The following is a 27,748-nucleotide window of genomic DNA, read 5'->3' on the forward strand; positions in this document are numbered from 1 at the left end:
CCGGTGCCGACCGCCGCGGTCTGGGCGCCCGAGGTGGCCGTCGGTCTGGGTCCCAGGCTCCAGCCCGGCGCGGAGACGCGCTTCCTCTTCCGCATTCCCAGGCGTCCGGAGGACAGGGTGCAAGTTCGGGGTCCCCGCGAGTCCGAGTCTCCGTGAGTCCCGGGTCTGAGCAGCCTCGGCGCGTCCGGCTGCTCTAGCCGCACGCCGGGCGCACGGGCCAGAGGGCGCGGGAGAAAAGGAGGGGTGCCTCCTGCCGGAAGATGAGGAAGCCCGACGGGAAGATCGTACTTTTGGGGGACATGAACGTGGGCAAGACGTCGCTGCTGCAGAGGTACATGGAGCGGCGCTTCCCGGACACGGTCAGCACGGTGGGCGGTGCCTTCTACCTGAAGCAGTGGCGCTCCTACAACATCTCCATCTGGGACACTGCAGGTGAGGGGTGAGGGGCTTCCAGCTGGAGAGAAGCGTCCCCCAGGGCAGGGGTCCCTCAGGGCCGGGGTCTCCCAGGGCAGGGTCCCCCAGGGCAGGCGCGTCCTGCCCCACACAGGATCCGGCCCTTGCTCCGCAGGTGTCTGCATCTCCGGGATCAGGCCCCTAGTCACAGTGTGGGACCACCGTTGGCCCCTCTTACTTGACTCCTTTGCTGGTTGGGAAACTGTTCAGCCACTGGGTGCATCTTGCGACAGTCCAGGAGAACACCCTGGGCTCCAGAGAGTGTGCTGGTGACTGTGTACCAGAGTGCCCAGCCCAGCCAGCTAGTGGCAACCAGAGGAATTTAAGTGCTCCCACCGACAGGATCTCAGCTGCTGTCCACAACAGCCTTGCTGAGGGGTGAGCAGAGCTAGGATAAATTACCTGTCCTTACAAAAGAGAAAACAGAGGCTCTGAACTCCCTGAGGGTTTAGGCAGGAAGGTAGGAAGCAGAACTCAGGTCTCCTCCCTCAGTGCCAGGCATGTCTGCATTTTCCACTTATCAGCCGCGTGATCTAGGCTCATGTGTGTTATGGGGTTTTGAAGTGATTGTCTGTAGAAGCATTTTTAAGATAGGTAATAATTATTTTTAGTGCGTGTAGTATATTTGTGTTTTTTCAAAAGTACAGTATATCAGAGGATCTTGATTCAAGCTTTCAGTTTGTTAACTCAATAATTACACTGATGTTAGAGTGTTACAATAGAATGTATTTCCTTCCCCATGAAAAAGAATAAGTTACCGCAAATAAATAAACTGTAAATAGTATGGCCCATTTGCAATGAGCATGACTTTTTGAAAGCCTGAAACTTTAAGGTCTGACTTTTTAAATGTCTGCACGTAAGTTTTTTATTTGTTTTGTTTTATTTTACCTTGTGCCATGCGGCTTGCAGGATCTTAGTTCCCTGACCAGGGATTGAACCTGGGCCCATGGTGGTGAAAGCACAGAGTCCTAACCACTGGACCGCCAGGGAATTCCCTAAATGTCTGCACTTTAAAAAGTGATACGTATACTGGAAGATCTGGTCCAGAATTTTAAAATTGCCACCTTGGGTGCACCAGTCAGCTGAATAAACAGGATTATAACTCACCTTGTTTTAAAAACTGAATTAATGAAGGCCGCTCTCGGACGTCTACCCCTCCTCTCTCCCTCCTGCTTTCTCTGCTGCTGTCTTTTTTGTTGTTATGGCTGTTAACATCTTGACTAATTTATTTGAAAACATGCTGTGAAAACAGCATCTCCCAGGTACAAGTGTACCTTCCCTGCTCTGTTCTCCACCTCCAGGCTCAGAGTGAGTGAAGTTCCTCTAAGATCCTTTACCTAAGCTGACTCTCTGGCACTAAGCATTTGGTAGCGATGGAACGAGGGCTGTAGAAATCAGACCACGTTAACACGATGTGTCTGCCTGTTTGGTACAAGGCTGGTCCTGAGGCTCCTTTGGTTGACTGGTTGGGCCTCACTGCTGTCCTTGGTTTATAAGAGGGTGATGCAGGGTTGGAGCTGGGAGACCCAAACCCAGAGCCCTGTGGTGGCTGCTGTTGGAAGCTGACCTTTACCATGTGGCGTGGTGTTTCTGGAACAGGAGCTGACCGCTGGTGTCAGAGCAGGTGTCTTGGCATCCAAGGTATGAAGGAGCAGTGTAATTTCGATCAACCACTTTCTTCTTCGGTGCCAAGGACGTGGTGCAGCTGGATTCTTGACTGCCAGAGGATTTTGTAATAAGGCTGATGAGATGTCTTCGGTATCTTGTTGGGCTCCCGGGGGCAGCGACTCACTTCCTGGCTGCCCGGGCTGCCGCCTTCTTCCTGGAACCCTGAGTGTGGGCACTGGGGGCCCCAGGCCCCTTCTCCACATTGCTCACCTCCTGTGTACACACATTCAGGGTGACCGAGGCTCAGAGGCAGCAGTGACACAGGGCACCTCTGTGCCTGGCTCCCCAAGGACGGTGGGGTTATGTGCAGCTTGGAGGGAAAAGGCAGGTATGAATCTTTGCCTCTTAGGTAATCCTTGTTGGAAATGCAAAAGTTTAACTTTTAGGCGATTCTCTCTTTTTTCCTCCTTTTGCCTTTTGCCCTTAAACTTTCTTTATATTCCACATTGTCTTCTAAGTTGCGTTCGTTTTAATTTTTGTAGCTGAGGCAGAAGGACGGGGACCAGCCAGAGGATGCACGGTTTTGATCGCCGCTCTTGGTCACGTGGCATGGGTGGGGTGGGAGGGTGTTGAATAAGAAAAATGACAGCTGCTGCCCGAAGCCTGCCGGCGGAGCGGTGAGTGAGCCAGAGCGCGGAGAGGAGATTTGCTGGGCTCTTAGGTAGTTCTCTTAGTCAGCTGGCACAGGACCGCTTCCAAGGGAGTGTGGCAGTAGACGGGGCTGGAGCTGGTTCCACCAAGTTTCTCGAATTCTCCCAGGCTCTGCTCGTTGCCCAATTCCAAAGCCACTTCTGCATTCATTGCAGCAGCATCCCACTCCCAGTATCAGTTTATTTTCCTACTGCTGTCGTAACCAATGACCACAAACATAGTGGCTCCAAGAGAGATGAGATTCAGAGCACTTGGTTTAAGATCTTTCCCTTGAACAACTTTAGTGCAACTCAGGAGAGGATGCTGCAGTTCCGGGTCGTGAAATCGCGGTTCCTGGGGGAGGGGAATGTAATTGCTCACGCCGTGAAGTTAGCTAGGAGGTCTGGGCCTCCTGTGCAGGACCGAGAGAGCCTGCATCCTGTGAACGGCTGTGCTGTCCTGGGGGAGCATCTGTGGGGCATGGGGTGGAGCGTGAGTGAAGATGCCAGAAGACATGGACTGTCCATCTGAGGACCACGAGCCCTGGTCACGCTCCTTCTGCTCTGCGTGGAGGCCGCAGTCCCCCGGCCCCGCTTCTAGGCAGCTGCTCCTGGATCCGGGGAATGGTGGGGATGCTGTGTCGGAAGTGGGGTTCATTCAGGTTGGAAGAGGCGGCAGCGTTGTGGACCCGCCTGGAGAAGAGCCGTCTTTGCCAGGGGACGTGGAGTTGCCGATCCTTGACGCTTTGGACCGGCCTGCGAGGGCTGCGTGTTTAGCCTTGCGAGACTGGCGCAGAAGTGGGTGGACAGCCTGCGCAACGTGTGCACAGAGCCAGCGGCGCAGGACTCGGCTTTTAGCTCTCTTAATTTATTAGTGCAGCTGCTGAGTGGGTTTTGAGGTCCTAATCCCGACAAGCAGGATTGGTGCGACACGGGGCATCTAGCGGATGACCTCCCCTTTCTGCAGATCTGGGGGCTGACCTGGGCCTCACCGTTGCCGTACGTAGTGTTACTGGCGCCCCGCCCATCCAGTGTTTTACAGCAGCAGAGCTGAGTGGCTGCCGGAGAGACCATAGAGCACAGAAAGACAAAAACATTCACCCTGGCCCTTTGCAGAAATAGTTTGCTGACTCTTGGTTTAGGTCACATAAAAAGGAAAGTACTTTTCTAAAAGTCTTTCTGTAGTTTTAGAAACTCCCCGAAGAGTTTAGCATTTAGGGATTGAGGAGACCCCTGGTTCTCGACACACAGCTCTGATTTCGCCTGGGTGTCCACTCAGAGCTAGACTGGGGGAGGGTGGGGCCTGGATTTAAGATTAGCCTGGGCTTCTACTGAAAAACTGTTCTTGGAAATAAATCTTAGATTAGGTTTGGGATCTGGAAGCTAAGCCTGCAAAGCCTGTGTTGTAGGTGGTCCATGTCTTTGTGGGTGGTCCACGTCTTGGTAGGTGGGTCAGTGTCTTTGTAGGTGGTCCACATCTTTATGGGTGGTCCATATCTTTGTGGGTGGTCCATGTCTTGGTAGGTGGGTCAGTGTCTTTGTGGGTGGTCCACATCTTTGTAGGTGGTCCATATCTTTGTGGGTGGTCCATGTCTTGGTAGGTGGGTCAGTGTCTCTGTGGGTGGTCCACATCTTTGTGGGTGGTCCACATCTTTGTAGGTGGTCCATATCTTTGTGGGTAGTCTGTGTCTTGGTAGGTGGGTCAGTATCTTTGTGGGTGGTCCATATCTTTGTGGGTGGTCCATGTCTTGGTAGGTGGGTCAGTGTCTCTGTGGGTGGTCCACATCTTTGTGGGTGGTCCACATCTTTGTGGGTGGTCCATGTCTTTGTGGGAGGCCCACCTCTTTGTGGGTGGGTCACATCTTTAGCACTACTGAAGATTTTGAATGGGCGCCCTCTGGGGTCAAGGCGTCATTTGTAGAATTCCTTTGCTTTCTTGAGCAGAAACAGTGACCTGAATATGAATGTGGGTATTAGGGTAGGTGGAAGAAAATCTACTGTCTGGGCTCAGCAGGGTGGACAGAGAGCCATTGTACGGAGAGATCTCAGAGGACGAAGGCTGCCAGGGCACAGCTGCACGTGCTGGGAGGTCCGCCCGGAGTCTCCCTGGAGGAGGTGCTGGGAATTCTGGGGGTGGGTGGGGGGAGGTATTTAAGGCTCACTAGTGTGGTGCGATTCGGGAGACTTTAACTGATTGAGGTCCGCCACATTTGTGAACTAATAGCTGGATCATGTTAATGTCTCTGGGCGATAATTCCACGCTTCGTCGTCTTTAAGTTCGCAGGAGAAATAGAAACTTTATGATTCCTAATTGAACCCCTCTCACTTCGCTGAGACTTCACAGAACTTCCCTCTCTGTGAAAAAGAAATTTTACACACATGTACATGTGTGTACATACATGAATTTAAAGGAGTTTTTATTCTTAGAATGAGGGCTTCGTCACTGTGATGACAGACTCTTGCGAGCCCTTTCCTCTTGTCCTCCTGTTATGGAGTCAGGTGCCTCAGGGCTGAGCCAGAGGTGCTATTTGGAATTTGTCACACGTGCCCTGTCCGCCTCTGTTTTCACCTTTGCTTGTGGCATCTCTCTCTCCGGGATGTCCCCTCTCCTGGCGATCCCCAACTTGAATTTTGTCCCATCTTCCAATGTCACATACTTTGTGAAGCAGTCATGGGAGCGCCAGATTTCTGCTTGCTCCAGACTGTACTACCACGTGACCTGGTGTGCCTTACTGTGTTCTCTGCCTTTTATCTGTTTTGTTACCCGTTTATCTCTCCTCTGACTTACAAGCTCTTGGAGGGAAGCGTTTGGGTTGTATTCATTTTTACGTTCTCCACAGACTAGCATTTTACTCGCAATATTTTCTTTTTAAGCTAAGTTTTGCTGGATGAAGTCGTTGAAAGCAATGGGGAAATTTGGAGCGGCCCAAGTTTACAGTTTTATGGTCTTAATGATGTATTGACTCTGAATGATAAAATTGGTGTAAAAATGTCATTGTCATGGGCCCTATAATGCAGCCAAAAATAGGCCGGTGTATGCCTGGTGAGGAAATACTGGTTCCTGATGTCAATTATATGTGCCCTTGAAACAACTCTTTAGAGACTCCTGTCTCTTTTGCCTTTGATACATTATGAGTCTATTTAGAGACGGAGAATAACACACTGGGACTCCTGCTTCTGGGCAGCTGGAGCAGAAGTACTTTCCCCTCCTCTTCCCACTAATAACAGCTAAAAACTTTGGGGTATTGTATATAAAACAAGCATAAGAAGACTCTGAAAGATGGAGAGAAGAGGGCAGACTGCCCAGGGACCTCGGGATCCAAAGGGTGACCCAGCGGTGAGCTCCCTGGGTTTCCTTTTTGCCTCATGTATCCCAGACTTGGAGCTCAAGAAACCAGAAATTTAGAAATGCCAAAGGCTACGGACAAAACAAGACAAAAAAGGCTACTCTCTCACCAGAGGACCAGGAGAGAGGTAGCACAGTAAGACAGAAGCCTTTTAGACACTAACTGCTGTACTCGAGCCAACACACAGGAAACACTGGACCCACACCCACCCAGAAGGCCTTGCAGGAACCAGGGCTTCCCCCCTGCCTGGTGGTAATGAGGCACCCCAACTCCCCCACTAGGGGGTGTTGGAGGAGGCCCGCTAGGGTGATGGGCTCTCATGTCCGGAAGGTGGTAACGAGCCCTGCCCCCCGCCCCACTTCATGGGGCCACGGGAGGCTACGTGGGAAACTTGGACGTTTGCCAGAAAAGAGGCAGTGCCTGCCCGGCCCCTCAGCTCATGCCGAGTTGATGTCAGAGGGAACCAGCCAAAACGCAAGGTTTAAGTAAGACCCAGAGTCTCATAACGCAGTATGAAAATGTCCAGGTATCAATCAGAAACCACTCATCATACAAGAACCAGGAAGATCTCAAACTGAATCCAAAAAGGCAATGACTAGATGCCAGCACCAAGATGGCAGCGATGGCAGCGTTATCCGACCAAGGCTTCAAAGCCGCCATCGCAAGAAAGCTTCCGTGAGCAGTTACGGTCGCACTAAACGAATGAGAAAAAATAGAGAGGCTCAGAAAAATAGATCAAAAGAAGACCTCGTGGAAGTTTCTGAGCTGAAATAATACAACCAAAATAAAAGACTTGGTGGATGGACTCGGTGAGGGAATGGAGGAGAGAGAGGAAGGAAACCAGGAACTGGGAGATAGAACCATCACTTCACCCGATCTGAAATACGGAGAGAAAATAGAATGAAAATGAACAGAGCCGCAGGGACCTGTGGATAAAAGATCTAACATCGTGTCATTGGGGTCTTGGAAGGAGAGGAGAGAGGGTGAGGCTGAAAAGAAATAGCAGGAATAATGCCTGAAAACTTTCCAAATCTGGCAACGTCTATAAACCCGAGGATTCCCGAATCCGAGAGCATCACAAACAGGATAAACCCAGAGAAACCCAAACTCCAAAAACTAAAGACAAGGAAAACATCTTGAAAGCAGTCAGAGGAGGAAAAAAGATTATAATGACAGCAGGTAACTCATCAGAAACCACGGCGGCCAGAAGGAAGTGGCACAGTACTTTCCAAGTGCTGAAAACAAAGATGAAGACTATTGATTTCTTTAAAAAAATTTTTTGTAGAAGTGTAGTTGATTTACAGTGTTGTGTTACTTTCTTCTGTATAGCAAAGTGACTCAGTTACACACACATGTATACGTTTTTCATATTCTTTTCCATTATGGTTTGTCACAGAATACTGAATATAGTTCCATGCGCTATAGGGACCTTGTTGCTTATCCATCCTACTTGTAATAGTTTTGCCTCTGCTAATCCCAGACTCCCAATCCTTCCCTCCCCACCCCTCCTCCCCCTTGGCAACCACAAGTCTGTTCTCTATGTCTGTGAGTCTGTTTCTGTTTTGTAGATATGTTGATTTGTATCATATTTTAGATTTCACATATAAGTGATATCATATGGTATTTGTCTTTCTCTTTCTGACTTACTTTGCTTCGTAGGATAAACTCTAGATCCATCCATACTGCTGCAAATGGCATTATTTCATTCTTTTTGATGGTTGAGTCGTATTCCATTGTATGTATGTACCACATCTTCTTCATCCATTCATCTGTTGATGGACATTTAGGTTGCTTCCATGTCTTGGCTAGCGTGAGTAGCGCTGCTATGAACACAGGGTGTGCATGTATGTTTTGAATTACAGTTATGTCTGGGGATAAGGACTATTGATTTATAATTCTTGTTCATCTTCAGTTCCAAAAAGTGATTCTGGAAAGACGTGCTTCTGTTATATATGCCACAACCTTGGCTCAGAACTTTTCACCTGTTCTCGTCTTTAAATGACAGTGTAATGCTATCTAACATGCAATGTCACGTTTAATGCGCTATCTAACATGCAATGTCACGTTTAATGCGCTATCTAACATGCAATGTCACGTTTAATGCGCTATCTAACATGCAATGTCACGTTTAATGCGCTATCTAGGTAAACCTTGGAGTTTTCCTTCCCACATGAATTTTAAAAGCTTTTGGCTTTGTAGCTTAAAAATTCACAGGTTTTGCCTGTATAATAGTTTTTGGGTGTTGGTAGATTATCTTGGTTTGTTTTAAGTGAGGTTTCTTGAATGTTTGCACATAGCAGTAAAGTTCACCCTAATTTTTTAGTTACAGGAGTTTTGACAAACACATACAGTTGTGTAACACAAGCACAACCCAAATACAAACTATTTCCATCATTTAAAACAAATCCCTGGTCTCTCTGAGTCACCTCCTCTACTTACCCCAGCCCCCGGTAACACGGATCTGTTTCCTGTCCCTATAGTTGTCGTTTCTTTTCTTTTTAAAATATTTATTTATTTGATTTATTTCAGCTGTTCCGGGTCTCAGTTGCAGCATCCGGGCTTCTTCGTTGCGGCATGCGTGTGGGGTCCTGTTCCCTGACCAGGGATCGAACGCAGGCCCCCTGCGTTGGGAGCGCCGAGTCTTACCCGCCGGACCACCAGGGAAGCCCCTATAGTTGTCTTGTCTAGGATCATACAGGATGGAGCGTCTTGAGTCTAACTTCTTTTGCTTCATGCATTTGAGATCCATCTGTGCTGCTCAGTCCTGTTAATTGTGGAGGAACGTTCCGCTGTGTGGATATACCGTCGCCAGTTATCCATCCACCAGTTGAAGGACATTTGGGTTGTTTCAGTTTTGAGTGATTACGAGTAGTCACTGTAAGAATTCATAGAGGTTTTTGTATGAACGGAAATCTTCACCTCTCGGGTAACCCACCCAGGAGTAGGATGTTAGGGTTTTACAGTCAGTGTATGTTGGACGTCAAGCTGACCCAACACCATTGGTTAAAAAGCCAGTTTTCGTTTTAGCCTCCATTTGTTGAGATACTTACATTTCCATGTACAGACTTGGGAGATATGCTGTGTAGTGAACTAGTTCGTTAGCTCTTAAACGCTTATGAAGAGAACGGTCTGTTTCTTGTTTCTCTTAGCCGACTTTACCGCACCCACATGTGGGCAATTAGGCAATGACAATTTCGTTGATTTCTCTGCCAGCGTCACAGAAGTGTTGCTGGAAAGGCAGGGCGCTTGGAGAGAGGCACTGGGAAGAAAAGACCCAGATTATAAGCTTTCAGCCTTGGCCATAAAACAGACAAATTTAATGGCTCACTCTGTCTCATCGGCAGAGTCCTTTGGAAAGAAGCTCACGCGTGGAGGCTGGTGACAACTGCCTCGGCCACTTACCCCCTTGTTTTCAGCCAGCCTTCAAAACCAGCTCTTCTCTGAGATCTGCCTTCCTGCCCAGCCCAAGCGAACCCAACCTCACACTAGTATTTCTATTCCAAGAGAAGGCCAAGCTGAGCGTGTATCTCCTGCAAAGTGTTTCATAAACACTGGTTGATCTGTTCTTTGGACCAGGAGGAAGTGGGTGTGAACTGGTGGCTTCCCTCACGCTGGCCTGGCCTCTGTGGGCTGGTCTCAGGTCTCTGAAATAGCTTAGCTCCTGCTCAGTCTCCCATTCTTTTGGCTCAAATAGCCTTGGACCTATGAGCAAAGTGGAACTCAGCTTTGACCTCTCTGGGTTTGCTTGCAGCAAAGATGAGACCAGTCAGACCATTGTAGGAGCATCCTTCAGCTCTGGAGAGTCTTCATTTCCGAGCACAGCAGGTGTCAGTAAACTTGGCATATCCATCGCAGGTACCCACGTCGCAGGAGCACAGAGTCTGGTGTCATCCTGTAAAACTAGAACAGGATTTAAAGATCCATTTTTTCAGCCTCTTCCTCTTTCAGATGAAGAGACAGCCACGGGAAGTTATTTGTCCAATGTCCGAGGACCAGTTGGTGCAGAAAAGGGGCTGGAGCTAGGGACCTGTGACTCCTTAACCAAAGTCTTTACACTGTTTACACCTTATTTCATGCCGCCTTTCCCTCTATCATTGGATGCTTCTTTTAATTTTAGGGGCCCCTGTGCTTTAAAATCCTCCCCTGCTACAGTCTTCTCAGAAATCAGGGTGGTGTCCTAAGGAAAGCTGGCTTGCGAAGTGCTTTCTAAGGCCGTCCAGGTTGCTGACTCATGGCCCCTTCCTTCCTGGGGCTCCTGCCTGTGTGAATAGCAGGGATTACCTTGGCTTCGGCGGTGCCAGACACCATGCTGAGTGCTTTGGGGACCTTGTCTCTTATTTCCTACAACTACTTTGTGGGGTTGGTATTTTTTTTTTTTTTTTTTTTTTGCGGTACGTGGGCCTCTCACCATTGCGGCCTCTCCCGTTGCGGAGCACAGGCTCCGGATGCACAGGCTCAGCGGCCGTGGCTCATGGGCCCAGCCGCTCCGCGGCATGTGGGATCCTCCCGGACCGGGGCACGAACCCATGTCCCCTGCATCGGCAGGCGGACTCTCTACCACTGCGCCACCAAGGAAGCCCTGTGGGGTTGGTATTTTTATCACCTCCCTTTTGCAAGCCAGGAAGCTAAGGCTCAGGTCATGCTGGATGCTGGGGAGCCCGGATTAGAGGTCGGCTTCTCGTCACAGTTAGTGGGTTCCTTTCCACTCTTCCCACCACTGCGTGGGTGCCCAGGCACTTAACTTCAGTGCCCTCCGCGGGCAGAATGCTCCCCCGACACGCTGCCCTGGAACGCCATCCACGGAGACCAGGGTGAGATGCAGACTGGCTCCCTCACGCCTGGGTAGCACCCAGACAGAGCAGAACAAGTGAAACAGCGCAGCGGGCACTGACAAGAAGAGAATGAGGCCTACTGCCCCTGCCACCCCCATGCCCTCGTGAGCGCGGGCTGGGCCCGTGACGGAGGGTGGATATCATTAGACGGCCAGTGACTAGCGTCTACATTTACAGCTTTCGATTTCAGTGGCCTACGTTAGAAGTTTTGATTTCCGGTTTGTCTGTGATTTCTCATCTGCTATTTGAAAGAGGGTGCGGGGCCGGGACCTCGCTTTTTTCCTGGGTTCATGATATTTATTTGGTTCCCCATTGTTGAAGGGCCACTTGTATTTCCACAAATGCCTGAACCCAGGCATCAGAAGCATTTCTGGGGGCTTCCCTGGTGGCACAGTTGGTTAAGAATCCACCTGCCAATGCAGGGGACACGGGTTCAAGCCCTGGTCCGGGAAGATTCCACATGCCGCGGAGCAGCATGCGCCACAAGTCCATGCGCCACAACTACTGAGCCCACGCATCACAACTCCTGAAGCCCACACGCCTAAAGCCCGTGCTCCACAACAAGAGAAGCCACGGCAATGAGAAGCCCGCGCACCGCAACGAAGAGTAGCCCCCACTTGCCGCAACTAGAGAAAGCCCGCGTGCAGCAACGAAGACCCAACACAGCCAAAACTAATAAATTAAAAAAAAAAAAAAAGCCCTTCTGTCTTGGAGAACAGGCCTGGTGGAGGAAGGCGGCCTCAGGCCTGTGCTGTGTAGGTGCCCCCGCTGTGTCTGGGTGACTGGAGGGCATTATTAGGGACTGGGTTAGAGTTGAGGGTGTGTGGTGGTCACTCTTCTTTGTGGAGAAAGCAGTTCGCCTCCATTTGCGCAAGACTTGATCATTCCCGGACTGCTCTCTGCGTGTTCCTGTTTTCCTCTGTGAACCCAGGGCTGCATCTGTGGCCCGTGGACACCTGTGCCCTCTTGACGTCTCTGAGCTGCTCGTGACATCGGTCGGGCTCCCTCATTAAATGAGATCACCAAGATCTTCAACATGTGTTTATTTTTTGCATCTGTGGGAGAGTCATGATTTTGCCCTTTCTTGAAAATCGTCTTTTAACACGTGTCAGGGTGGAATTGCTTAAACAATGCTTGCCCAGATCTCGTTCTTGTCCTAACAGGATTCGGAGGCCCTCCACCGCCATTAAAGCTCATCGTCTGGCATTTCCTTACCCAGGTATTCCTGCCGCTGTCGGGGTTATGAGCTGCTTACGTCCTGCGGGTCCTTGAGCAGCTGTGTGGCTGCTCTGGGCCTCTGCTTCGAGATCCGTACCGTTGTGCCACTAATGGTGGGGAGGACGAGGTGCATTAGGTGTGCACGTGCGTGTGTGCATGTGTGTGTTATACATGTGTGTGCATGTAGGTATACACGTGCATGTGTGCATGTGTGTGTTGTACATGTCTGTGTGTGTGTGCACGTAGGTATACGTGTGTGTCTGCATGTGTTGTACGTGTGCGTGTGTGCATGTAGGTATACACGTGCATGTGTGCATGTGTGTGCTGTACATGTCTGCGTGTGCGTGTGCATGCACACCCATCTAGCTTGACACTCTGCGTGGCGCTCGGAGTGACACTGCAGCCAGGGTGGGCTCTGTGCCGACCTGAATGGAGCACGAACTGACTCGGTTAGAGGAACGGGATTCAGCTGATTGAAGGAAACTGGTGAGGATGCCGTCCCAGGGAGCCAGGGGACAGCAGTTCTTCCTTTCTGCCTGGCCGCTTGTCCCGGAAAAGGACAAGTCCACGTGAATGGAGGACGTTTTTCCCACTTTCTGAGTTTCTGTCGTGACAGGAGCCCTCCTGTGAGGCTCTTGCTTCCGGGGTGGCCGTGAGTGGTGTAGCCTCACATCACGGTGCCGTGTGTGGCTTGTTTTAAACAATCCCTGGGCTGCGTGAGGATACGTTGCTCCCACTTTTCAAAGCCTGTTGACCTACTGTTCACTTAGCCGGGCCCCTTTTCTGTAGCAATTGCAAAAGCACATTCCGAACCTGAGTGATTTCCAGTCTGATTAACTCTGGTTAGTTACTGTGTGACCGCGGGCCCTGGCAGTGTCGCCTTTCAGCTTCCCCGGTTGAGCAGCTGCTCCGTCTGTAGCTGTTCCCCGGGCGCCGAGGACCAGGGAGGGGGCGGCAGAGGGGGACGTGCAGACGCGGCACACGCAGGGCTGGGCTGCAGGGTTGGCCGTGTTACTGCTGCACGCGTCTTGGGGTGATGAGAGCCTCCCGGGACTGCTCCATGGTCACCGTCCCCCTGCCGCTGCTCCTCGTGGGAGCCCCAGGGCGGCAGCCGCAGAATCCAGGCCCCGCCCAGACCTTCCCGATGAGAACCTGCATTTTAACCACATCGCTAGGTGATTCAAGGTCCAGGTCATGAGCCTGGGCAGCCGCGGGCAGATGAGCTGTGAGTTTCCAGAAGGGCGAGGGTCAGGCCACTGGCGCTCGCTGGCACTGTCTTTACATGCAGTTCTACCATCTGTCCATCATCTTTCTACCTGTCACTCATCTGTCCATCATCTTCCTTCTACCTCTCTATCGTCTGTCTATTTTTAACCATAGGGGATTTTTTTGTGGTAAAATACACAGAACACAGCGTTTTACTCATTTTTAAGTGTACAGCTTGCTGGTGTTAAGCATGGTCAACTGTCACCACCATCATCTCCAGAACGTTTTCATCTTGCAACTGAAGCTCCAACCCCGTTAAACAGAAAACCCATCCCCCTCCCTCCAGCCCCTGGTAACCCCTTTTTTGCTTTCTATCTCTGTGAGTTTGTCTATTCTCGGGAATTATTTAAAACGTTTACTTTTATGTATAGCATAATATCATTATATTTAAATATGGTAAACTAAGTTCACACAGAATACTTTGATATGATTGATTTGAAAGGGTTTTTGCATGTTAAATTGATACAGTCATGTCTAGGTACCCAGTCATCCCCAGAGGGTGTTTCTGCTTTTACAGTGTGTGTCTGTGGAAAATGTACTTTCTTGGGAATTTTATTAGAACACACCCAATCTGTTAAGCAAGAGGTAACTAGACATTGTAAACATACGTAAAATCCTTTGTTCCCGTAGGACTGTTCAGAAAAGGTTTCATATACTTCCCTTGGGTTAGAATTACAGCGCTCCCCGCTTATCCTTGGGGGACGCGTTCCGAGACCCCCAGTGGATGCCTGAAACTGCGGGTGGTACCAAGCCCTATACGTGTTATATTTTTCTTATACATACATACGTATGATAAAGTTTAACTTATAAATTAGGCACAGTAAGAGATGAACGACAATAACTAGAAGTAAAGTAGAACAGTTATAACAACACCCTGTGGCGAAACAGCACACAATTCAAGATTGCTTACTTCAGAAATTCTCCATTTAATATTTTTGGACGGTGGTTAACCAAGTGTCATCGGAAACCTTGGAAAGTGAAACCTCGGAAAGTGAAACCTCGGATAAGGGAGGTGATTGGAACAGGAAAACATTTGTTCTCTGCTGTGTATTTCTCAGAAGACTTTATATTATGGAGAAGAAGACAAAAACAGTCTGTTAGAAATAACTGGGGTATTGACTGAGTGGGGTACTCCAGATAAGAAGCCATTCTAGATAACTTAGTATCTTGAGAAAACCCTTTATAGAGTTAAAGAGTCTTCTTAACATGGTATTTGCAGTTCAGTCTTGTCTTTGAAACAAGTTAAAACTTGCTGCAAAAGATCTGAAATGATTTTAGTTTCCTGCTTTCGTAAGTAGAGAATTTCGCAAATTATTGACTTTTTCTTTGATAATCTCTCTTTTTTTTTTAACCTCACATTTGTTTATTTATTTATTTTTGGCTGTGTTGGGTCTTTGTTTCTGTGCGAGGGCTTTCTCCAGTTGCGGCGAGCGGGGGCCGCTCTTCATCGCGGTGCGCGGGCCTCTCACTCTCGCGGCCTCTCTTGTTGCGGAGCACAGGCTCCAGACGCGCAGGCTCGGTAGTTGTGGCTCACGGGCCTAGTTGCTCCGCGGCATGTGGGATCCTCCCAGATCAGGGCTCGAACCCGTGTCCCCTGCATTAGCAGGCAGATTCTCAACCACTGCGCCACCAGGGAAGCCCCTGATAATCTCATTTTAAAAAGTAATTCTCACAGGACAGCAGAGTGTCTGTTGAAGGTAAAGGATATTGGATTTAATATCCTGGTACGTGAGAGTTTTTGTTTTGTAAAGTTAAATCTGTTACATAAGTGTATTTTCTTTGGATTTGCCTTTTTTCTTAATACTAGAGTGTTAAAGAAGGTCCCTTTATTTGAATTATTTGGTCTTGTTATTAGTTTTAGTAAATCCATGTCTGAAAAGAGTAAAGCAATTTGAGAATTAAATTCCAGTTATAATTATATGACCTTGAGAATTATTTCATAAAGCCCGTCAGTGAGTCACAGGCAAGGGATTAACTTATGTGCAGGTAAGTATTTGGGTGGTTCGTACGGCATATGATGTATTCTTGGTTTTTGTTCAGCCTTCAAATTGAGAAACAGAAACAACAGAGGTGACACGTATGCTGATTTGGGTAAATGTCATTGTATATGTATTGAAATGCGAAAATGAATCCGTTTTTCTGAAACACTTTTCCTCTTCCCCGTATGTTGCCATTTCTTTAGTTGGAAATCATTTGGGGTTTGGGTTCCTTTACCTATAGAAGGAAGAAAGTCTCATTTTACAGGCGTGGGTCAGGATGACCCTCGTTAAATAGTTGCAGACTGATCTGCTAGTCAGATGAAATGGAAAAGCTGTTTTTCATTTCGTTACTCGTGTGAGCCCGTGGGCTTCCTAGACTCAAAGAAGAATCATTGGTCTTTGTGTCATGAAGCACGGCTATGTTTAGAATGCCTTTTAATGGTCACAGACGATTAAGAACAAAATTAAAGGACCTATAAATGCAAGCAACTAAGTTGGATTATTGGATTTAAAAGAATAGTTTAAAGTGTTATCTAATCACCGCCTTTGACGGTGTCATTCATTAATCTGTGTTGAGGTTTTAGGTCTTCCTTCTGGCAGAAAAGATACCCCAGTAATATGGTGGGGTAGGATTTTTTTCCTTTTCAACTTCCCGACTTTCATCTCCAGCTGGTGGCTGTTGCATCAGTCTCTGCCTGCGTGGAATTTTCGTGAGGTTCCTGTAGGTGACCCTCAGGCAGGGCAGTGGGAAGGGTCTGCTCCCTGGGTGATTCCGCCCGGTCGCTGAGGCCAAGCTTTAAGCCCGTGTAGATGGGAAGGTGCCGGGCAGCCTCCAGCCCTGTCTCGGAGTTACTGTCACCATCTGAGGAGAATCCCTGCAGGGTGTCCACACCCTGTGGGACGTGCTTCTACCGGAGGACTCCTGCTTTCCGCCATTGGTGCTTATCTTGCCTTTTGGGATTTGCTCAATTTCTGATGAGAGAGCTATTGCAGAAAGCATCCCATTGTTACTTCTTCTAGACTTCGAAATACTGCCATTCTTTTTCGAGCCCAGTTTTGTCCCGCTAACCCTTCTCGGAGTAGGACTTGATCACAGTGCAGCCTTGCACTCAGGACCTGGACCCTGGACCCTGGACCCGGTGGCCGGGGTTCAGGACCCGCCTCTGCCATTCGCTGCCTGTGTGCCCCTGGCCTTTGTGCTGCTCTGTCAGCGTTTGCTTCAGGCCTCGGGGTGGAAATGAGGCCACAGTCCCCGCCAGGGGATGGGAGGGAGTCAATGGCCATGCGTGTAAAGGGCTCGGATGTAGTGAGCGCTGTAGACGGGTTAGCTCTTGGGAAAGTTGAGCACATGCAGTGCACTCGCTCTAGGAGCCAGAATAGCTCCCGGTTCTGTTCTGTCTGCTCGACGAGGTCCCTCCATGTGGACGTTGTTCCTTCTTCTCCAGGAAGTCTCAGTCTTTGCTCTTAGAGCCCTTCAACTGGTTGGACGAGGCCCACCGACGTTATGGCGGGTGATCTGCTTTGCGAAGTCAGTGATTGCCGATGTTAATCACACTTAAAAAAAAAAATACCTTCCTGGCAACATCTAGACTTGCATTGGACCACAGAGCTGGGCACCACGGCCTGGCCACGCTGACACGTAAAATTAAGCCTCACGCACGGCACGACGGTCGGTGGTGGATCACCCCCTCGTTTCCCGGAGCCTCTGCGTGGAGGGTGGGTTCTCAGATGAAGTGTCCGCGCCCTGTTGCCCCTCAGTTTGCACACACAGGTGGAGGCAGCTGTGCCCAGCGGTGGCTCCACACAGCCGACCCCTTTTATCACCCTGGGAAGACACGTGGACCCACCTTCTGACTGCATGAAAAGAGCTCTAAGCATCTGTTCTTCGCGAACGTTCCTGGGGGGCAGCTGTTTCCACGGCTGTTCTCTCACCGGGTTCACCGTCAGTGTAGAGACACATACACGCAGAGGGAACGTTCCAGATCTTCCCTGTGACTGTAACCCGTAGTCAAATCGCGTCACACTGAACACAATGGAACTAAAGTCATCCTTCAGGTAGTATTACTTATAATGCTGCGGGTGGAACTTGGAAGCTTTAGAAAAGGATTTTGTTTCATGTTTTAAGCATCTCTCGGAAGGGCGTCACTGCTCATTCTGGGCTGAGCTTCTCTGGGCTGTGCTGGGGCCCATCTCTGAGGTCGCCCGGGAGTTTTAATTGCTCCCCTCTCTGGTTCTGTGGATCCGGGTTTTTCTATCTCCATGTTGCCACATCGATATTTCTGTGGGCGTTTTTAAAGTTCCTCTTTCTTTCACTGTCTGCACTTAGATTTCCTGGTAGACCTCACTCTACCCGGAAATAAGGATCCGCTCCCGGTTCTGTTCTGTCTGCTTGACGAGGAATAAGGAATAAGGATCGTTCTGATTCTCACCCTGAATGACTGCCTCTTACCTCCCACTTCTGCTCAGCGGCTGCCCATCACATTCTCCGGGGGTACTTTTAAAGGGATAGGATACCCACACCCCTGCCCTGCCGGATCCTAGCTCCTGTGCTCTGGGGTAGGGGGTCCGAGCGTCACTATTTTTTAAAAGCTGCCCCCTCCCCTGTTTAAAATGTGCAGCCAGTGTTGTAACATGGTTTCTGGTGGCCGTACCACCCATTGGGTTATTTAAAACTATTTAAGCCAAAAGGACGCGACGCTCGGGGTGAAATGCTGGTCGTCGTCTGGCCAGAGGACGCTGGAGCATCGAGGAGAATGCAGTCAGACATTTGATCTTCATTGTCTAGCAGCAGGTTCGGGGGATTGTGGCCACTGACCTCTGTCCTCCTGCCCTGGGCTGGTTTTCAGTTCCAGTTACACAGTGGGTGGCAGCCACATGACAGAGGGTGCCCGAGAAATGGGGAGAAGGTCGTCCTCGGAAAGCAAGCCTCATACAAATACGGAAGATGTAGGAGATCGGTCAACAGCAAAGGTGACCAGCGGGCCCCAGGGGACCGTAAATGTGCTGATGAAGAGCTCAGACGGGGGCGGTCCTGGGATGGTGGAGCCGACCCTGAAGTTTGGGAGGAATCTGAGTCACGGTTTAATTAACCAGCACTCACGGAGGGCTTCACACGAGCCAGGCACAGTTCCAGCCCATTGAACAAATTAATTCCATTTTCACAAGCCCCTTTGGGTGGGTACTGTCCACATTTTGGTGATGGGAAACAGAAGCCCAGGGAGCTAAGGACCTGCCCCCAGGGCGCACGGTGAGGGTTAATGCAGACAGTCTGTCTGGGAGTCGGGCTCTTTGTAGGCGGTTAGACCTCAGACGGCCTGGTCTCCGGGACCATGTCCTGGCTCTGGGCTCCACCTTCCTGCTTCTGTGGGCCACATCCCGTGCTTTCTGTGCCTTGGCTTCTCCCTCTGTGAAATGTGGGCAGGGGAAGGCCCTCTTAGTGTGGTTACTGGGGAGACCGCGTGAGTTTGCTGAACGCCGAGGACTTGTTGACTGTTTTCACGCCGAGCCAGCTTTCTTCCGGTCAGGAGTCCAGTTTTTCCTGTACCTGGGCCGGGAAGGGATGATGGAGATTAATCTCTCCTCCCCTGTAGTAGACCACCCCATTGGTATCCTGGGTCCCCACTCCACATGTAGAGAATGGAATCAGCTCTCTGGGGGAATGGACAGTGCATTTCTTGATCTGTGATTCTGAAGACCTGACTTGGGGCTCCGGCAAACCTGTTAGGTCCTCCTCCGGGACCCCGTCCACTGTGGCCAGCTGGCCTCCCTCTCCAGCTGCTCTGGACTCACCCATCCACGTCCAGCCAGTTTTGTTGCATATCGGCAGTTCGTTCTAGGATGTGTCTGATCGGATGCTGGTGGCATTGTTAACAGATTCTGTGTTTCTCCTTAACCACCAGGATAACTCACGTCCACCTCTGAACTGTGTTGGCGACACCAAGCTTAACATGTCATTTCTTGTTTGTTAATTTTATTTTATTGTGGTAAGAACACTTAAGCTACCCTCTTACATGTTAAGAGCACGTTACACTGTGGCTGACCTCAGCTACCGGGTTGTGTTTGCAGAGCTCATCTCCATAAGTTTTGCATCGTGTTGGTGAAACTTTATGCCTGTGGCTAAGTGACTCCCCATTTCCCCTCCCCACAGACCCTGGCAACCACCATTCTGCTGTTCGCTTCTATGAATCTGACTATTTCAAATGCTTCCTAGAAGTGGAGTCGTGCAGTATTTGTCCTGCGACTGGCTTGTCAGCACCTCCAAGTTCCTTGCAGCTTTATTTACAGTGGCCACGAATGGAGGCAACTTACATGTCCTTTGACAGATGAATAGATAAGAAAATGTGGTGTATGCATACAATGGAATATTATTCAGCTTGAAAAATAGAATGAAATTCTGTAATATGCAACAACGAGGATACACCTAAGTGAGACAGTCGCTCCTTGATTTGCGTCACAGACAGGCCAGAGCTCCTGGGCAGTCCCGCGTCCACCCGTCCTGCAGCCCTGCGGTCCGCCCATGGCCAGGGAGCCCAGGCCGCTTCCTGGAGGTGAAGGAGGCTGGGCCCCTCTCTCCGACCCCTGTCTCCAACGCCATGGCAGGCTGTACGGCAGGGGCCACGTACGCCAAGCCTGCCAGCCTGACCCTCAGCTGTGCTGGTTAAACTGCAAACAACCTGTGATTTTTCTTATTGCCGCCTCAGGGCTGGTGCAGGGTTAGCCCGGTGCCCTGGCATCCCCAGAATTGGACCACGAAGCAAAGGAGACTGCCAAAATTTCTAGAGCTTCAGCTTTGGAATTGGTGCTTAGGGACCTGGGTTGGGGAAAGAAGGGGAGAGAGAGAGAGAGAGAGAGAGAAATACCCGATGTGAGCACGTGGGAAGGGAACCTGTGAGCATCCCAGTTCAAGCCCATCACCGATGAGGAAGTCATTGCTCTGAGGGGTCCAGGAGCTGACATTACAGTGGGCTAGCATCAGGGGCCTGGCTTCCGGCTCAGCGCACATTCACATACTACTGGAAAACTTACTCAGCAGCCTTGGGTTCCAATACGCCCAGAGCCAACCGCAAGCGGCCTTGTCTCACCACCTCCCCACTTAGTCTTCACCGCCTCTGTGATGCCAGAAATACCAGGCTCCCACTTAAACGCAGTTAGGACTAAATTCAGAACCTTTGTTCCCTGTCGGACTAGCCTGTCTGATTATGGGCGCTACGCTCCTTTGAAAGCAGCCTTAAAGCTCCAGATTACTTCCAGAATGATATTTAAGAATTTCAAGCACGGGGGGCTTCCCTGGTGGCGCAGTGGTTAAGAATCCGCCTGCCAATGCAGGGGACATGGGTTCGAACCCTGGTCCGGGAAGATCCCACGAGCCCGTGCACCACAACTACTGAGTCTGCGCTCTAGAGCCCGCGAGCCACAACTACTGAGCCCGTGCGCCACAACTGCTGTAGCCCGCATGCCTAGAGGCTGTGCTCCGCAACAAGAGGAGCCACCGCAATGAGAAGCCCGCGCATCACAACGAAGAGTAGCCCCCGCTCGCCGCAACTAGAGAAAGGTAACGGCATTTGATTTGTTTGCGCTGGTTGATGGGTAGCTGACAGACCGTGGGATTTGATCAGCAGCTCATGTCCACCTCTTTTCAGGCTGGCTTTGGGATGCTTTAGTTCCTACTTCCTTTAGTTATTCTGCTTTCTCTTTTGGTATTATTATTATTTACTTTTTTGGTTTTTTTTAAAGGCAAACCAGACATTTTTATCTGGAAAGGAAAACTATTTTGGGCCTAGGCATTACCAGGCTGTCCTCAGAGAACTATGTAACAGAGCTGGAAGCGATTCTCCCGGGATGGCCGGCACGCCACTCTGTCACCCTCCTGTGAAATCTGGCGGGTGGGAGCTGACGGCATTTTTAGCTGTTGGAAAAACCTCTTGCTGCCAGGCTTGCTGTCTATGAGATGAGCCTGTGTGAAAGGAAGAGTCCCGGCTCAGTGGTAATGATGGGGAAGCATTTCTTTTCTTTCTTTGCTTCTTGGCTGAAGTTTCCTATTGCCAGTTTTGGAAGACGCGTTGATCTTCATCTCCCATGGGGGTCCGCGAAGGGACGGGAGAATGCTGTTTAGTTTCTGCCGTAAGCTCACAGTGTAATTTGACATGAGACTTTCATAATTAAATTATTAGTCAGAGGGCTGACCTGCTGTTGGTATGCAGAAGGACGGAATGTGGCTCTTCGGGTGCCAAGTTCCGGAACACCCCGAGGGTAGGCAGGCTGCCCTTCCCAGCAGACCGCGGCAGGAGCCCAGGGCTGTAAACTTGCTTTCCAGGAAGTGGCTCCAATCCTCGGGATCACTGCGGGATCACAGGACGCGCACCGCCAACTCCTGCTGGTCCTGGCTGGGGCGTCACCCTCTCCAGTTTGCCTCCTCGTCCGATCACTTGGGGGACACTTTGGGCCTCGCCGGAGAAGCAGGTCCCTGGCTTGGGGTTCTGCTCCGAGCGAGGGAGATGACAACTGTCAGATGTAGCCCGTGCGGCCCTTCTTCTGGATGCGGCTTCCTTCTCTGCAGGCCGCTCTCTCCAGGGCTGGCACATTGGCAACTGGCTGAGGCCAGCATGTCGCCGTTTCAGGATGACTGGGGTGGAGCTCCTCTGTATTTCTTGGCCGTTTGGCTGAAACCTGGTTTAATGGCAAAGATCACTATATTTTATATAAGTAGCTGTGTGGAGGTGTCATGCCTTCAGTCCGAGCTGCGAAGACCCCTGGACCAGGGGTTCTTCATTTCTTTTGTGCCATGGATCCCCTTGTATCCGAGTGGCACCAGCCTGGGACCCTTTTTCTGAATACTGTATTTAAACGCATGCAGTAAAACACCAAGTTTTCCCAGGATACCAGGTTTTCTTTACTGGCAGGTCTAATAGCCGTTGAGATTTTGAGCTGACGATAAACATACACAACTGCAGTGTGGATTGAAAGCCTCTGTTATTTCTGTCGGCGACACAGCACAGGGTTTGCTTCCTATAGCCATTTCTGGTTTGTTGCAACATGTCTATGGAAGGAAATGCTAACTTTCAGTTAGAGGATGGTGAGAACAGAGAATACACCTTTCCCCGTTCAAGGTCATGGACTCCTGGGCTCTGTCCCCACTGTAGTCAACGGGGGGCTCTGTAGCCCAAACTAGAGACTACAGCAGAGGAACAGCCTTTCATCAGAGGCAGTCTGGGGGGAATCTTGAGGCAGCTTGGCTGGGGGCTGCTGCTGGGATGAGCTGGGGATTTGGTGCTTTGCCTGATGGAGAAGGAGCCCTGGGCAGGGTGGGGGGCCGGTCAGGTGCAGGATGTCAGGGATGGCGTGTTGGTGTTACCTGGGGAGTGTGGACTCAGATGGTCGCATTGTGCAAGCACGTAAGAACTAGGCAACTTTCAGTCCGCTGCCGTCATTGACACGGGGGTCTTCGCATCTGCTTCCGGGACAGGGGCAGACGATCCCACCCTGACCCTGTCCTCCCTGGTGCTTTGCCTGCCCACCCCCCTGCCCCACCTGCCTCGTCCTTCAGGGAGGAAATGTGGTCCCGCGGGCACCGAGAGGCTGGGGTGCTTTGGAGGGTGGGTGGCGTGGAGCACAGAGGCTCAAGGCGCAATGATTGTCTGGGGGCTGCTGCCCCGCATGCACCCCACAGAGGAATGAAAGCAAACTCCGGGCCTGGTTCTTCAGGAGTCCGGATTCCAGTTAGGGAGAGGCATGTCAAGGGTGATTGATTAGGTCTGCAAGGACCAGTGAGTGGGGCAAGTGTGCTTCAGGTGACGTCAATCCTGGGCTCCTCCGTGGAGCAGGGTGGGGTGGGGGCCCTCCCAGGGAGGCCTGCCTGTTATGGAGTCCAACTTCATACCGCTCACTGCACACCATGCCAGTAAATTGAGAGACAAGGTTTTGGGGCAAAGAAAAGCCACTTTATTTGCAATTCCAGCAGACCGAGAAGACGGTGCACTGGCAGTCCCAAAGACCCACCTTTTTTCCAATTATTAACAGAATCCAGGCTTCTTTTCTACTGAAACGGCAGGGGGTGTGGCTGGTTGTTGCCCGTCCTTGGTGCCTGTATCCTTGGTTCTCGCAGCTGTCCACAGGTCAGGGCACAATGTTCCTATAAATGTCCAACAAGACAGTTGTTATTTTTCTGTTCTGCAACTTCATCTCTATATGAATGGAAAAGAGTTATACCGTTAAAGGTCAGAGCCTGGAGAATGGGCTCTCCTGCATATTTCAGGCTCTAGGCAACATTCTTTTACAAAGGGGCAGAGCCAGCATGACTCAGCACGCAACAGAGCCCAGGGTTAGTGCCAAAGGAACAGATCCAGTATGGAGTCAGGTTTGCTCTTCTCTGTTACACATCCAGGTCCAGGGGGTTTTCCCTCCGCCCATGGAGGGTGTGAACTCAGACGGCAGCTGTAGGAGGTGTGATTGATCCCGGGGCCTGGGACGGCTTCAGGAGGGGCCCCGTTTTGCATTTATGAACTTCCCTCCATGGAGTCAGTGAACCGTCTTCCCGTCGTGAATGAGGAAGAAGGGAAACCAAGGGGAACATTGAGGAAAACCTGGGAACAAACGTGGTCACACTTGGCCTCCGGAGACCCCAAGGTGAGGGGCACTGGCCTTGCTGCTTACTGTGATCTGGGCCTTTTACGTACAGGGCTTCTGATGGTTTGATATGAAGGAATAAAGGTATTCAAGTGTGATGAAATTTCAGTTCTTTGGGGGTTTAACCCATCAAGGTTTTCCCTCCCTCCCTCTGTCCCCCTCCCTCTCCCTTCCCCCTCTCCTTACCCTCTTCCCCTCCCCCAGTGTCTTCCCCTGGGTCTGCAGTTCAGAGGAAAGGTGGGAGTTGAGACGGGTGCAGGGTGTAAATTCAGCCTCTGACACGATTGAGGCTCTACCACCTAGCAAATGAGAACGAATTGTTACGAAACAAACCAAGAAATCTTACATGAGAGAAAAACTGTGTTGTCCTTTTTAAAAAAAACAAAAGCAAATGGAGGGGATGATTTGTGGCTTCACTTACTCAGCGCATTTAGTGGCACTGAGCGCGGGGCCGGGGGGTGGGGGGCGAGTAAAGCCACAGGTTCTGTCCTCCCTGGTGGAGACAGGTGTCTGTTAGCTGCGTGACCGAGACCTCCACTCGGGGTTGTGCTGAGCGTCTGCGTCGGGGCTCAGAGGGACGAGGCACAGGCCAGGACAGAAGGGGGACCTGGAAGGGGGCCAGGGGCCCCCTGGGAAGTCACAGTCAGCAGAAGCCCTGGGAAGTGCCCACCCTCTCCCCAAAGGACGAGAGAAGGAGGTTGGCCCAAGGGAGATTTATGCTGTGTTCTCGCTGTGACTTGTCCGACTTAGAAAACACCCATTTCCCCTTAAAACTGAAAAGGCAAGGAAGGCCTCAGCCCCTGCACAGGGGCTGTCACCTGGGGCCTGTGCAGCCCTGATTGGTGCCCATGGGCAGGGGAGGGAGGGAGGAAGAGGTGGGAGGAGGTCTGGGGGGCCTGGGGCCATCTGCATCCGCTGTCACTTCCCCACTCTGGGCAGGCCGGGGCCCAGGCTTCAGGGGTGGGGCCAGCCGTCGGTGGCGGGATGTCCATACCTGCTTCGCCGTGTGGCGTGCACAGCGGTGCCCAGCTTGGTTGAAAGTGAAGTTGCTCTGTCTGTCTTCCCTCAGAGAGAGGGCATTTCCTTACTGTGCGTGTTCTCTGTTCCGACACACTCACTTCTGAGTCCTTCTCCAGGAGGCCCGCAGCCTGCGGGTGGGGAGGTGGCCTTGGAGGTGGGGCAGGGCCTTGGGCCCGGAGAGCTCTGCTCTCCCCGGGAACGCAGACTTGCCTGGTGCCACGTCAGCATGACTGCCACGCTGGGAGGTGGTCCAGAGTGTGTCATCGAGAGGAGCAGGACCCTTGGCGGGAGCGTCGCGGGTAAACGTCCCCATGTAAGACGCAGAGATAGGAGCAAAAGCCACACCACCGCCCATTAGGGGGAAAGCAGGGCCCGGCTGTCTTCCTCCGTCTCGTGGGTTCACTGCGGTGGGTGGACGGGGCTGTGCAGGACCTGCTGGCCGTGGGGACTGGCCATCACCCTGTCTTTCTGCACAGCAGGGTCTCCATCCCGTTCAGCTCCAGCCACACCTACGTTTGGGGTCACGATTCCATGGTCCCTCCCAGGGGTCCCTGGCGGCATGGTCGGGGGGCACTGCCAGAGAGGAGAGGTAACTGTATCTTTCTCCCCCCTCGCCCCCAGGGCGCGAGCAGTTCCATGGCCTGGGCTCCATGTACTGCCGGGGGGCGGCTGCCGTCATCCTCACCTACGACGTGAACAATGCCCAGAGCCTGCTGGAGCTGGAGGACAGGTTCTTGGGCCTGACGGACACGGCCAGCGCCGACTGCCTCTTCGCCATCGTGGGAAACAAGGTGGACCTGAGTGAGGAGGGGCCCGGGGAGGGCGGCCAGGAAGGAGAGCAGGGCCCTGGGCTGGCTGGCGGCGGCGGCTGTGCAGCCCCCAGGCTGCCGAAGCAGGTGCAGCCGGAGGACGCGGTGGCCTTTTACAAAAAGATCCTCAAGTACAAGATGCTGGATGAAAAGGAAGTGCCGGCCGCGGAGCAGATGTGCTTCGAGACCAGCGCCAAGACCGGGCGCAACGTGGATCTGCTGTTCGAAACCCTGTTCGACATGGTGGTGCCTGTGATCCTGCAGCAGAGGGCCCAGGGGCCGCCGCAGACCGTGGACATCACCAGCTCCAGGCCGCCCACGCGGACCAGATCTGGGTGCTGCGCCTGACGTGCCCAGGCCCGGCCCCCCAGGGTGCACGGACGGTCAGAGGAGAAGATCGGGGGTCACTTTGTAGAACTGCACTCGGAGGAGGAGACCGGGTGGAAATGCCAGCCAGTAGCGAAGGTCCCCGTGACTGGTCCCCCACGTACATCGCTGCCCTGGGAGGTGGGGAGTGGATGAACCGTCCAGGGGAGCCCCCTGCAGAGCCGGGCTCCCGGAGACCGCCGTCCCCTGGCTGCCCCGTCTTCACACCTGGCCTCTGACAGAAGGTTTTCGGCTGTCTCGGCACCTGTGTGACTTTCAAACGTTTCTGCTCACTGTGATTTATCTTTGGTCCTACCATTCGGTACTTGTACCCCGATGCATCGTAATGATTCTCGATAAATGTTAATTTATACAAAATCAGGAATCAATGTTTTTTATATCGGTTGCAGCATTGTGAGCCACACATATTATTAAAAAGGATTTTGAGAAGAACTTTGATTGATTTAGACTTTATTTGTGCTCCCATGGGCTCCTTGCTGGGGGTGCTCGAGTGATGGCTGTGAGCTTAAGGCACGTCTCTCTATCTTTAAAAGCTGCATCGAATCCTACAAATTCCAGGTATTTAGGTTGGCCCATCTGCCTAGTTGTCTTGAAGACACGAGTTCCAATAATAGAAGCAAAACTAAAAGCTCTGTCTCTGCTGACCTCTGTGTGGGTCGCCCGGGCAGTTGCTAAATAAGAAACCTCTTTTCCGGGGGTGGGGTGTGGCTTTGTTCTTAAGAGATGCCAAGACAGGGAAGCCGTGAGACAACAGTTTTGTTTTCTTAGAAATTTAATGGAAAACAAGTAGGTCAGGCTTGGGGCTCTCTGTTGGGAAAGGGGTGTCTCAGCCAGCTTGGCAGCTGTAATGAAATACCGCAGACCTTTATTTCTCAGTCCTGGGGGCTGGAGGCTAGATTGAGGTGCCAGCCGACTCAGTTTCTGGTGAGGGCACTCTCCTGCCTTGTAGATGGCCACCTTTCTGCATGTGTCCTCACGTACTGGAGGGAGAGAGAGCTCTTGTGACTCTTTCCTTACAAGGGCACTAATCCGGTCATGGGGGCCCCACCCTCAAGACTTCATCCAAACCTGATTACCTCCCAAAGGCCCCACCTCCAGACACCATCCCATCTGGGGGTTAGGACTTCAACATATGGATGTTGGGAGACACAAGCATTCAGTCCTTGACAGGAGGCAAAGTGGGGCAGAGGCTGGTGAACAATGTTTCATGAGCAGTAGTTTTTGGGGGGAGGTGTTCAGTGTTTCTGCGGAGAGCCCATGATCTCTGATGCTGTGGCCTGTAGCCCTGCCTCTGCTCCTGGGTGGTGCACGTCCTCTGGGTAAGCAAACGAGCCCCATCTGTGTGATGGAAACACCATCAGAGCCCCCTGTATGTGACTGGGGAGGCCTCCAATTGAGATGTCCTGTTACTGAAGCAGATCTCGAGGTCTAAAACTTCCATTTTGCAACTGTAGCCCGTTCAAAAGTGAAAACGAGTCAGTCCGATTACTTTTCATTGACGTGGCTTAGTTTCCCATT

General features: G+C 51.4%; 1 protein-coding gene across 2 annotated transcripts; it reads left to right on the top strand.

Moving 5' to 3' along the window:
• Positions 1-6: 6 nt before the first annotated feature.
• On the top strand, positions 7-26,662 carry RAB20 (RAB20, member RAS oncogene family). 2 transcript variants are annotated; one of them, XM_024753979.1, is made up of 2 exons: positions 7-432; positions 25,656-26,662. In XM_024753979.1, exons 1-2 carry the CDS (start codon positions 261-263, stop codon positions 26,189-26,191), a joined length of 708 nt encoding a protein of 235 aa, XP_024609747.1. In that variant the 5' UTR covers positions 7-260; the 3' UTR covers positions 26,192-26,662. The 2 variants fall into 2 exon arrangements, with proteins under 2 accessions (XP_024609747.1, XP_024609749.1); XM_024753981.1 differs by lacking the exon at positions 7-432 and adding an exon at positions 13,029-13,372.
• Positions 26,663-27,748: the final 1,086 nt, after the last annotated feature.

This window comes from Neophocaena asiaeorientalis, unplaced genomic scaffold, assembly GCF_003031525.2.
Source record: "Neophocaena asiaeorientalis asiaeorientalis breed wild unplaced genomic scaffold, Neophocaena_asiaeorientalis_V1.1 scaffold684, whole genome shotgun sequence".
Lineage (NCBI taxonomy): Eukaryota > Metazoa > Chordata > Mammalia > Artiodactyla > Phocoenidae > Neophocaena > Neophocaena asiaeorientalis.